Genomic DNA, 12483 nt, shown 5'->3' on the forward strand with positions numbered 1-12483 from the left:
TCCATGTCTCATCCTAAACAACTTTGTTTGGTTAGTACTGTGCAGCTCACAGCAGATTCCAAGGCACACCATCTCGGACAGGCTGCTTGGGCCTCTAGCTTTATCTGGAACAAATCATGACAGTCCCGAGGTTGTTTCTAGCAGGCCGGCTAGAAGGACTGCATGATTTTCTGTTGTGTCCCAGCCAAACTGGGTAGCCCATCCTATGATCCGAGGCTAGCTCCACCTGTCCGATTTCACACTTCCTGTTACGTATAGCCTGCTACCTCCGGGGCAACTTCAGAATATAAAACTCCTTTCCAATGCTCCTCACCGACAAAGGCCGTAATAAAACAAAACAAACAAAACCTAGGAGTCAAACAGCTATGATAGTGGCGAAGTGTTCAGCTTAGAAAGCCTGTTAACTGAAATTAATGTGGTCTGGTTTCATATCCTCATCTTATTAAATAGAGGTCCTAAGGGGTTCGAGGCATTGAGTATAAACTGGGTAGCCCTGCAGATAAATAAAACACTTCTTTCAAATTTGGCATCAGTTTTTCGTCATCCGTCCTCAAAGCAGACAGTTCGTTTGAGGAGTTGATGATGAGGCGGCCTGCCACCTGGAGCTGGTGGCAGGCGGTCCAGGCGGAGGTACAGTCACAGGTGCTGCAGGGCTTCCTGTCCTTGCTCTGTATACCCGTCATCTCGCTGGGTAATTGCCCACTGGCCAAAGGACTCGTGGATGTGTGTAGGTCTCTGCGTGTTGGCCAGGCGCTTCTTGTCCCGGGAGAAAAAGCTAAACCTTTTGGAAAAGAACAAGAAAAGGACGAAGATTAGCGCATGTCTGCTGCCCTACCTACCCCTTCATTCAGTGCTGGGACACACAGGAACAAACACACAGGAGCAGATCCATTCTCGGTCTGGGGGATGCGGTCAGCAGAATTCTAGAAAGCACTGGGGTTTCTGTGTGTCATTTAGTCCCAGAACCTTAGTGATCACAAAGGGTGAGCAGTCTGCCTGTATGTGACAGGGGTTGGGGCGCCTCCACCTGGCCACTAGTAGGGAACCTCTCCAGTAATTACTAAAGAAAAGAAAATCAACACAACTCACGTCTTCACAAAGACCAGGTGAGCGCTCTAGGGCTCAGCGACACCACTCAAGAATTTGTTTTTGTTTTTGTTTTTCTCTCATATTTAGAGATAAGATTTTAGATAGCTCACCTTGGCCTCCAAACTCATTACACAGCAGAGGATAACCTTGAATTTAAGAGCCTTCTGTCTCTACTTCCCAACTTCTGGGATTAGAGGCAAGAATCATCATATCTAGTTTATGACATGCCGGGGATCAAATCCAGGGCCCTGTCCATGCTAGGCAAGCACTCTTAATGCACTGAGCCCCAGTCCCTGCCTATGAATTTCCTTAGCGAGCTTAATGATGCTTTGAAAGGACATGAAAGTTAAGAGGAAGACGATTCTGAGGCAAAGCTGTTCCTAATATCCATTCCTTCATCCATCCATTGGTGTGTATGGATGGGTATGTGGGCAGTCAAGTGACAAGGCTCCTGTAGGGGGGGTGAGAGGACAGAATGTGGCAGTCAGTTCTCCTCCACCGTGTGGGTCCCAGGAGTTGAACTCAGGTTCTCAGCCTTGGAGGCAAGGGCCTTAATCCGCTGATCCACTGAGCCGTCCTGCCAGCCCTTGAAATCACACATGCTAGGGAAGTGTTCTGCCACTGAATAACAATTCCAGCCCTTCCATCATTTTAAATAAGGATGTGTGTGTGTGTGTGTGTGTGTGTGTGTGTGTGTGTGAAGTCAACTTGTGAAATGGGCTCTCTTCTTCCAGTCCGTCTTAGGTGTCAGGCCTTAAACTTGGTTTTTTTTTTTTTGGAGATAGGTTTCTTTGTGTAGTCCTGGCTGTCCTGGAACTTACTCTGTAGACCAGGCTGGCCTTGAACTCAGAAATCTGCTTGCCTCTGCCTCCCAAGTGCTGGGATTAAAGGCGTGTGCCACCATTGACCGGCTCAGGCCTTAAATTTAGGTCAACAGGCTTAGCTACATCCATGTTTACCTGTCCAGCCATCTCACCAACCTCCCAGTCCTTTAATAATAACTTTACAAGGTTCTGCCAAATCGTCCAGACTGGCTTTTAACTTCGTCATCCTCCTGCCTCAGCCTCAGGTTGATCGTGCTTGGCAGCAAGCCCCTGTGGCTGCTAAGCCATCCTACAAGTCCCCTAACTGTGTTTGAGACTTCTGTGTTGCTAGGCTCTCTCCTGCCCCTCAGTAGTAGAGCTGGGATGACAGACGCATGTTCCCGATTCTGACTTAACATGGGTCCTGGAGATCTGAGCTCAGGTCCTCATATTTGCTCGGCAATGACTTTACCAACCGTGCCGACTTGCCCAGTCCCAGGGGCTTGGTTACAGTCATGTCTAGGGAAGATTTTACTCTTCTGGGATTCTGCCGGAGCTGCCCTTCCTTTCTAGCGGGAATAGGATGGTCTTTCATCCTCAAGCCAAGTTCACCTGGGAAAGTTCTCCAGAGCTTTGAAGGGCCAGCGCAAGCAGGCACGTGATGGTTCATGGGCAGCGGGAGAAGGCTCTTTCCAACACAGAGCAGCCAAGGAGTTAGCTAGCCCAAACCACTTCAACCTCCTCCCTGCTAGGTTTCAGGCTGACGCAGGAAAGCCACCTGATACTTCACACTCCGAGGGGAAGGCAGACACTAGCTCCCCGAACTCCCCAACCCCCACCCTTTTCTGCACAAAACCAAACAGCTGCCAAGACAAAGCTGTTTAGGAAGCTTCAGGCACGGTGACTGGAAAAGCAGTTAGTGACACTCCCGATTCCCAGAGGGGCATCGATTACTGACCCGTCACTCAAAGGACCTTCTTTACTGGATCATGGACAAGGTGGTTTTTAGAGCGAAAACAGAAGAGACAAAAAGAATTATCGGTGACATTCTGGGCTGCACGTGTGGAGGGCAAGAGCAGCCAAGGCGATCACACTCCATACCCACTTGAGCTGCCAATGAGCAGGGGACTGCCATGCAACTGAGGTGGCCAGAAGGGAAAAGCTGGCAGCAGCCACAACAGCCATTTGAAAGGCACAGCAAAAAAAACCCCAAAACAAAACCCCAAACACAGACAGTGCCTACGAGGGACACGAGTCTTCTGACAGGCTGCAGCGTGGGGTCGTCAAGGATCAATCCAGCTGCCACCATGGGCATGACGGCTGTAAAGAGCCTGCTTCCAGAGCAGATAGACAGAGAAGATAAAAAGAGGGTGGTGTAACTGAGACCCCCCCCCTCCCCAGAAGACCCCACTGAGAGCTGCACCTATGATCTGTGTGATGGGCTGAGACACGTTCCCTACATTCCTCAGTATGCGACCTGTGAAGACACAGGATCCTGTTGGAGAGTGGCCCAGTGGAGGAGGGGCCCTATCTCAAAAGGACTGATTGTTGAGACCTTGTCTATGGGGAGAAAAATCTGGACACAGATGTGTACAGATGCAGTGATGTTCCTATAGGCTAAGGCAGGCCCAAAGGTCACTTACCCTAAGAGGACAAGCAACCTAGGATAGACTCTCTCAAGGACCAGTCATACTGAAAGGAACCTTGTGTCTGTCTCTGCCTCTCTCTCTCTTCTTGGTTTTTGCCACGGGGTTTCTCTGTGTAGCTCTGGCTATTCTGGAACTCTGTGTAGCTGGCTGGCCTGCCTCTCCATCCTGAGTGCTGGGATTAAAGGTGCTGGTGAGATAGTCTTCATCCTAAGCTGGCCTCATACTCACGGTGTAACTGAACCCCCTATCCTTCTCTCGCTACATCTCCCTGGGGCTGGGGAAACCAAGCGTGCATTGCCATCCCCGATCTTAAACATTATTCACAAACTCAACTAGCTGAGGGTCAGCACCAGCACTTAAGACACACTCTCGTGGTCTCCAGGGAAGTTTTCGGGATCCCTCCCTGTGTTTACACTGTCTTAGTGCCCATCACATCGGAGCGGGGACCCACCCGGGAGGCCAGCCACACTGACGCTGGGAAGGGAGGGCTTTTTTTTTCCTGCTAGTTGCTGGTCACACAACTTTGCAGCCCTCTTTTCCAGGAGACCCACATAGAGCCCTCACCCCTCAAACACTGTCACTGCAAGTCGGGCAGCCTCAGATTCCATATGGACATTCTGCTTAGAGGGGTGTCTGCCCACCTACAAATACAGGAGCCACACTGATAGCAAGAGTTCCTGAGTCGCCGATAACATACTAGCCAGATGGTCTTTTTCTATTGCTTCTGCACCAGCCCAGCCTTTAGAGGTGGAATAGAAATGAAGAAGCGGCGGTACACTATATGTATTTAATTTTACGTTCATTAGTATTTTGCCTACATGTATGTCTGTGTGAGGCTGTCAGAAGCTCTGGAACTGGAGTTACAAACAGGTGTGAGCCACCATGTGGTTGCTGGGAATTGAACCCTCTGGAAGAGCAGCCAGTGCTCTCAACTGCTGAGCCATCTCTCCAGTCCCCAAATGAAGACATTCTAAAGAGACACTTAAGTCTCTCATTCTGACCACTAGACTCTTAAAACAAGGGACTCTGAGGATTTCCCCAGGGGAGAGAATACTGTTTCCAGAGTTACAAAGCTGACCACCTCGCAGGGTGAAACTGAAACACAGGATAGGCCAATGAGAAAAGGGACTCCGCCGTGACCAGGACTACTCAGCCATGCCCATCTGTTGCCTTCTACCTTCTACTTAAACTTTACCCTGATCTCAGGCCCCTGAAGGTGCATGCGTGTGTGTGTGTGTGTGTGTGTGTGTGTGTGTGTGTGTGTGTGTTACCTCTGTCTCTCTGTCTCTCTCTGTCTGTGTGTCTGTGTATGTATGTGTGAGTGTGTTATCTGTGTGTTTGTATCTCTTCTCAATGTGGCCACACTGATTACACTGGATAAATCTCCTTTTTCTGGTTTTATTAGTTTGGCTCTTATAATTGATTTAATGAATCAATTAGAAGGTTCAGGTGGCTGGCCGAACCTAGGTTGTTGGAGCACAGACTATGACTCCCCCATCCTCACCCCAATTCAGTAAGAGAGGAACAGTCATTCCCAGGACATGGTTTTAATGCCTGTCTCTGCTGGGTATTTTTGGACGGTTCAAACCAAATGAAGTGCTAACTCCTGGCATTTCATGGGTGGCTTTGAAGAAACTATTCCTGGCTGAGGAGGGGCGTGGGAGAGGAGGCCGGGGACAGAACATATTGTGGTCCTTACTGTTGCAGACAGAGGCGGGGCCTATCTAAGGCCAGGCTTTCCGGTCCCTAAGGCCAGCAACTGGCTTCCTGTCTCCCTCCACTACCCCCTCTTGGCTCTGCCCAGTGGAAAGCCATCCTGTGCATGTGTGGGACCAACTCAGAAGTTGGGACTACACAAAAGGGACACTAGTGTTTGCTGCTTACTGGGGACAAGGCTGGAGTCACTTGAGGCTCTCTTGTGACCTCTTCCTGGGCTGTGCCAACCTGTCCTCTAAGGACAGTGACCTCGCAGTCACAAGCTATTCTTGGACTAGCTCCAGACTCGCTGTTTTGACTGGCAGTGGAAGGGTCTGGTCCCCTTGTGCCCCGTCCAGAAATGTCAAGTCTGACATCTTGGGCAACAGGGTGCATTTGAGTGATAAGGGATGTGGGCAGCCAGCCACTAGCGGACATAGGGATATGAGAAAGGAAGGAAGAGGTAGGGAGGGAGTTTGTATGGACAAAAGACCCAGTTCAGAGCCCAGCTTTGAGTCTTCCCAATTGCATAGATTTGAATTAAGTCTATAGCACCCCCAGCTCTCAGTTTCCTTATCTGAGATATGAGGATAATTGTCCTAGCTCCAGGACTCCACCCAACTCCAGTGGTGACCCCCTTCAACTGTTCCTGGTGGTTCTTTACTGACTGTTGTGACAGATGTGGGCTAGGAGCAAGGACCCAGAGATGCAGGTCAAACACAGTCCAAAGGCGAGGACAAAGGGGACAGACAGAAGGGACAATAAAGAGCGGAAGGGCTCTAGCAGAGCCCACTAATGAAAGTTGTCACAGGCCACTGATCTCAGTCAGCGGGAGAGGAGGACAAAGGCCACCAGTGTTGTCTCTGTGCTGCTCAAAAGCCTTTTGTGCCCAATGGCTGCCCCCGTCACCCGTAGGAAAGTGGCTGCCACAGAACTGGCCACCTGGGCAGCTTGTACAGGAGGTGTGGCCCCGCTCTGTCTCTGTCCCTGTCTCTTTCGAGCTGATAACTCCATCAGGCTCAGAGCACCAAGGGTTGCCAAGCAACCGGAGGCAAAGCTAAAGGGGCGAGGAGTTTCGGGGATGGACTCACTTGGCGGGGTGTGGCAGATTCTGTGACCTGTTCATGTGCCAAAGCAGGGTCACTGTCCTCTACATTTTACCCCATTTCAGATTGGAAAAAAAAAATAACTTAAAAAAAGTTACATGTGTGTTTGTGTGTATGATGTGTATGTGCATGCACGCGTGTGCTGTGATGTGGGGATGTACCTATAGGTCATTGTGCATATAGACTGACACTGTGGGTGTCCGTTCTTCTGTCCACTTTTATGTGGCTTCTGGGGGCTCACACTTAGTAAGTCCACAGGCTTGTTGTGTTTTATCTGCACCTCACTGGCCTCTGTTTCGTGTGCTCACACTAAGTTCTCCTGCCCTCAAGCCTGAAGTCCCCCATCCTCGACTTCTGAGCGCTTTATACAGCGTGCACTAACGTAAACGGGCTGAAAAGTTCGCTGCTTCTTAATGTTTCTCTAGCACTTCAGAGAGGAGAAAAAGTAGCCTGTTTCTGTCGTTTCGGGTTTTTAAAGACACGGTTCCAATCTATCAAAATAGTGGCAGTCCTACCTCAGCCTCCCAAGTGCTGGAGTTATAGATATGAGCTACCACGCCTAGTATAAATAGAATCCTAAGCTGCTGGTGGCTGCCCCACTTGAAGTTCAGGGTTTGAGTTTCCAGGAGCATAGGGAGGGATGGAGCCCACCCGTGGGGAACCAGGTAAACGACAGGAGACAGCCACGCCTGAGGCTGGACTTGGCTGGTAACCCTGGAACTAGACTATTATTTTCTTTTTTTTTTTAACGTGGTTTGTTAGTTATATATATATATTTATTATATGTAAGTACATTATAGCTGTCTTCAGACACCCCGGAGGAGGGCATTTTGATTTGATTACAGATGGTTGTGAGCCAGCATGTGGTTGCTGGGATTTGAACTCAGGACCTTTGGAAGAGCAGTGGGTGCTCTTACCCGCTGAGCCATCTCTCCAGCCCTAGACTATTCTTTCTCTCCAGTTTTCTGAGTGGAGTTTTGATGCCAGATGGAAAACAAACCCACTGTCAAAAACATGCTGGGATGTCAGGGGGAGCTTTTCTGCCTCTGTGCCTCAGGAGTATTTATATCTCTCTCAGAAGAACTCCAAAACCCAGCAGGGATGTAGAGCCTAGCTGGCCAGTTTGAAGGGGGCGTGGCCGCAGGCTAAACCCAGGCACTCCAGGAAGCTGCCTAGCTGTTGGAGGTCCCCAGGCCCAGAGTGAGCAGGATGCCGCCTCCCAAGGGAGTGGGCCCATTGTACAAAACAGCCCACATTCCATCTGCTCAGAACCAGGCCAACAACTTTCCTGCGTGGTCACTGAATTTTAAAAGGTGGGGTATATGGGGAACACCCACTTCCTCTGCTCATCCCCGGTCCCCAACATGTGGCCTGCTCTTTTGTCAAAGCTTCAATTGGGTTTAGGGAGGGGTCTAAGGCCCCCTCTCTAGGAACAGGCCAAAGGCCCTGGTCCAGGGAGCCCCTTTCAAGACTGTGATAGCCCTGAGAACTCAAGGTGGTGTACAGAGAGGGCTTGAATACAGTACTTTAGGGCCGGGCTACTTCCATGGGCAGGGCTGTTGCTCCTACAGCAGTGTGGCCACAGCCAGAAGTCTCAGTTGCTTCAAGGGTCCTATAAAAATGACAGTCCTCAGCCGGGGCGGTGGTGGCACACACCTTTAATCCCAGCACTCGGGAGGCAGAGGCAGGCGGATTTCTGAGTTCGAGGCCAGCCTGGTCTACAGAGTGAGTTCCAGGACAGCCAGGGCTACACAGAGAAACCCTGTCTCAAAAAAACAAAAAAAAAAAGGGGGCTGGTGAGATGGCTCAGTGGGTAAGAGCACCCGACTGCTCTTCCAAAGGTCTGGAGTTCAAATCCCAGCAACCACATGGTGGCTCATAACCATCTGTAACAAGATCTGACTCCCTCTTCTGGAGTGTCTGAAGACAGCTACAGTGTACTTACATATAATAAATAAATAAATCTTTAAAAAAAAAACCCAAAACAAACAAACAAACAAACAAAAAAGACAGTCCTCCACATACTAGCATCAGGAGATGATGCACAAGAAGGGCCTGAGTCTGCATCTATGTGGCACCACTGTACCAGTGTAGAAATAACAGCTCATCTATCATCATAGAATTCAAACTGGGGTGGACCTAAGCCTCTGTGAACCCCAACACCCTCCCTACACCCCCACCCTCCCCCCTTTTTTAAACACAGACTTATGTAGTCCAGGTTGGTCTTGAACTTACATTGTAGCCTAGAATGACCTTGAACTCCTGATCGCATCTCCACCTTGGAGTGCTGGGATTCAAGCATGGGCCACTACACCTAGCTACTGAAAGCTGACGTTTCAAGCATTGAAAATGCACGAGCTTCCCCGCCTTCTAACCTATTCACTGTACCAAGCCCGGCACCACATCCCGTGCACTCAGCACCCCCAAGCAAGCGCTGAGCAAAAGCCACAGGCCCCAGCTCCTCCCAGCCTTCCAGGTGCTCCCCAAATCCCTGCCCAAGGAGAATTGCCTGTCTAGGCAGGGAGATGACCAAAAGGTGGAGGCAGGCAGGTCTCACAGCAGTGGGAGCGGCTTGTCTCGGTGGCTGTGGTTGGCAACCAGCCTGAGACAGACCTGGAGTCAGAGGTTCGCAGGAACCAAGATGAGCCACGTGTGACGCAGCCCACGTAGGAAGCACAACACTTACAGTCGCTTGATCCCTGACTCGGGCTGGGGAGATGTCCTCGGGTGTGTGATGGGTGGAGGCTGGGGTATTCGATTCTCTTCTTCTATTTCTTCACTGAAGACATGCAACAGAAAAGTCAAAAAAAAAAAAAAAAAAAAATCTGTGAGAACCGGAACATTCCAGAAGCAGATAGAATGGTTTGATAGGGTGCAAAATTTCTTGATGGGGAATAAGATCTTCTTGGGAAGATGGCATCTTGTGTCTGTTGTCACACTCTGCCTGGGACTCTAAGATAGTCTCTGGCCCAGGGGCGGTGGTTCAAAACAGGGACTCGATGGCTAACTCCCCCTCCCCCCTTTCCCTTCCTCCCTCCCACCTCTCCCTCTCCCTCTCTTTGTCTCTCTCACCCCCCACTCTCTCCTTTTGTTGTGTGTGCATGTATGCATGTCTACAGCCCAGTGTTCGTGTCTGAATGCACATGCATGTCTGTGTGCATGCAGAGGCCAGGTTGATGGGGATGACCCTCGCTACCCCCTCTCCCATCTTATTCTTTGAGGCAGGATTTCTCCATCAAACCCTGAGCTCTCAGCTAAGGATGGTCCCACTAGCTTGCTCGGGGGATCTCCTAGAATGACCTGTAAGCCACACACCATCCCAGCATTACGTGGCCTCTGAAGATCTCCATCCATCTGACCCTTCTTAGTTTTGATTTTCTGACACAAGATCTCCCAAGGTGGGCCTCGAACGTCATATGCAGCTGAAAAGGACAAAAGTTCCCACCCCCTAACGCTGCAACCCGTTGGTAAACATGATAACTTCTAGACAAAAAATGATTTCCATTGCCACTTCATCACTGTAATTTTGCTACCGTTATGAATATTTTTTTGGAGATAGAGATTTGCTAAAGGGATCACACACTACCTGACACTATAGGTTTTTGTTGTTGTTCGTTTTGTTTGTTTTGTTTTGTTTCAAGACGAGGTTTCTCTTTAGCCCTGGCTGTCCTGAACTTGCTCTGTGTATTAGGCTGGCCTCGAACTCACAGAGATCTGCCTACCCTTGTCTCCCAAGAGCCACCCCACCATGCCCAGCTGTGTGTGTGTGTGTGTGTGTGTGTGTGTGTGTGTGCAGGTGCCTCAGGCAAGAATGCTTTAGATTCCCTAGAGCTGGAGTTCCAGGTTGTCTGGTACGGGTGCCAGGAACTGAACCCAGATCCTCTATAAGAGCACTTAGTGATCTCACCCCCAAAGCCATCTCTCCAGCCTCTCTCTTTTATTTTTTGGGACAGGGTCTCTCACCAATTCTAGAGCTCAGGGTGCCAGCCTACACCAGGGATTCACTTGCCTCCAACTCCCCAGGGCTGTGATAACAGGCAGGAACCACAGCACACGCTCGGGACCTGAACATGTCCTCAGTGTCACAATGCAACCCTTCACAGACTGAGCTATCCATCTCCCCAGCCCCTGAGACAGACATCTCTACCGCTCAAAGGCTTTCTGGTCACCCCTTTCTTTTTCCAGTAATGCACTCGGGCAAGACGTGCAACAGCCTGCCCAGAGGCTGCGTGACCTTTCCGCCATCTCTAAGGATGCCTGACTAACCCTGCACAAGTACTGACGTGCTTGGGTTCGGGGTGTGTCCCTGAGGCCGGGCCAGAGTTTGTTGGTTACATGGTACCTGCACTCACCTCTTATAGTAGGCCAGTTCCTCTTGTAGCAGAAACACCTTGGACTTGAGCTCGTTCCTCTCATGCAGGACATCCCGCAGCTCCTGGAGTGTGAACCTCGGGCGGTTGGGGTCCTTGAGGTCCAGGGCGGCCTTCTCTGCATCTGAAATGGACTCCTCTCCATCTGGCTGCGGTTGGATCTGAAGGAGGCAGAGGGAGCCATCATCCACGGACTCCTGACAGCGGGAGGATGCTGGAATTTTCCACCTCCCCACGTAGGCAGCTCACTCACGCAGGTCACTATTTTCAGTATCTGGGGAGCAGCCTCCGCTTACCTTCTTTTCAGCTTCTCCCTGGAGGTGGAAGCCAGCCACCACCTGTTCACAGAGCGAGCAAGCGAGCGAGCGAGTGCCTTCACTGAGCTAGCCCTGCATCCCGGACACCTACTCCTCAGGGTTCAATTACAATTGAGCAGAGGTGTGCCTCCCACGGTGCCTCCCACCGCCACCTGTTGCTCTATCCTGCACATTTTTCTCCTGGATTCTCACTTCAGACCTCCGCTAATCTGCCCAAAGTGTGTGGAAACAGCTTAGACCCTTGGTTCCATTTTCAATTAACCAGAAGCCATTGGCACTTTCTGTGACAGACCCTCCGGTCAGGTCCCCTTCTTCCTTAGAGGCTCCTGGCATCTTGCTGGGGTACATCTGTCCTTCATGCAAGCTACACAGACAGATCCCCACATCATTCTGAGTCACCTGCCCACTTCCTTCTAGAGACTGGTAGCCTTTCAAAGGAATTGTGAGACACATGAAACACGGAGTTCACCATTTTATCCATTTTAAAGCATTCTAACTGTGTGTGTGTGTGCACCTGCATGACTCTCTAATCCCGACACACAGGATGCTGAGATATGAAGGATGCCTGAGGTTCAAGGCCAGCCTGAGCTATGTAATGAGTTTCAAAGCATCTGGGCCACACAGTTAAAGGCCAGCCTGGGCTACAGAGACTTAAAACAAACCTGGGATACAGTCTGAGAAGTAGTCTAAAAGAGAGGGAAGGGAAGGGAAGAGAAGGGGAAGGGAGGGGAGGGAAGGGGAGGGAAGGGGAGGGGAGGGGAGGGGAGGGAGGGGAGGGAAGGGAAAGGAAAAAGTCTTATTTAGCAGCATTTGGCACTTTTATACCTCTAATTCCAGAACATTCTCATCTTCCAAAGATGTCTTCCCACACTCACTAAGCAACCATCTACCACTCTGCCTTCTTTCAGCCTCTGCACCTCCAGGAAACCCGCTCTCCTGTGTCTCTGGACTGTCCCGACCCGGACATTTCCCATAATGCATCTGCTTCATCCAATCAGCATTGCGTTTCATGCATGTTAGAGCCCATGTCAGAGAGTCAACCCTTTTAATGCCTGGTTAATAGTCCCCAGAGTGGAAGGTGTGCATGGGGGGGGGGGGTCCTCATCCTATAACGGACTGGACATATTGGTGGCTTCTTCTCTTGAGCTGTGAATCCCAACATCCAATATCCTCCAATGGGACACCTGTCTTCCATTCCCGAGACATGTGCCCAGGTGTAAACATCTGGATCTCACGGAGACTCTGTCTCTAACTTTCTGAACTCTCATTCTATACCAAAGTGCTTCCCGAAATGGATGCACTGTGTTCCAGATGCACCCTGGAGCCGGGTTTCTCCATGTTCTCCACTATGCCTGTCACTTTTGTTTATCTATTTATCGTGTGTATCTGTGAGTGTGCTGCAGAGTGTGTGTTGGTCATAGCTCGACTTTTGCAAGTCAGCTCTTTCTTGCCAC

At 50.4% G+C, this 12483-nt stretch overlaps 1 protein-coding gene across 4 annotated transcripts in view; it reads right to left on the reverse strand.

Annotated features, from left to right (window-relative positions):
• Rilpl1 (Rab interacting lysosomal protein like 1) overlaps window positions 1-12483 on the reverse strand; it is a 35999-nt gene continuing 23516 nt past the window's right edge. Inside the window, exons 5-8 of one of the 4 annotated variants that reach the window (XM_029533704.1) lie at window positions 10695-10873; window positions 9029-9121; window positions 2851-2874; window positions 1-781 (exon numbers count right to left, since the gene is read on the reverse strand). In XM_029533704.1, the coding sequence (XP_029389564.1) occupies window positions 637-781; window positions 2851-2874; window positions 9029-9121; window positions 10695-10873 (441 nt within the window). In that variant the 3' untranslated portion in view covers window positions 1-636. Of the gene's footprint in view, window positions 782-2850; window positions 2875-3135; window positions 3227-9028; window positions 9122-10694; window positions 10874-12483 lie in introns of all 4 variants that reach the window. The other 3 variants (XM_029533705.1, XM_029533706.1, XM_021186790.2) reach the window with 3 other exon arrangements.

Source organism: Mus pahari, chromosome 23, assembly GCF_900095145.1.
Source record: "Mus pahari chromosome 23, PAHARI_EIJ_v1.1, whole genome shotgun sequence".
Taxonomy (NCBI): domain Eukaryota; kingdom Metazoa; phylum Chordata; class Mammalia; order Rodentia; family Muridae; genus Mus; species Mus pahari.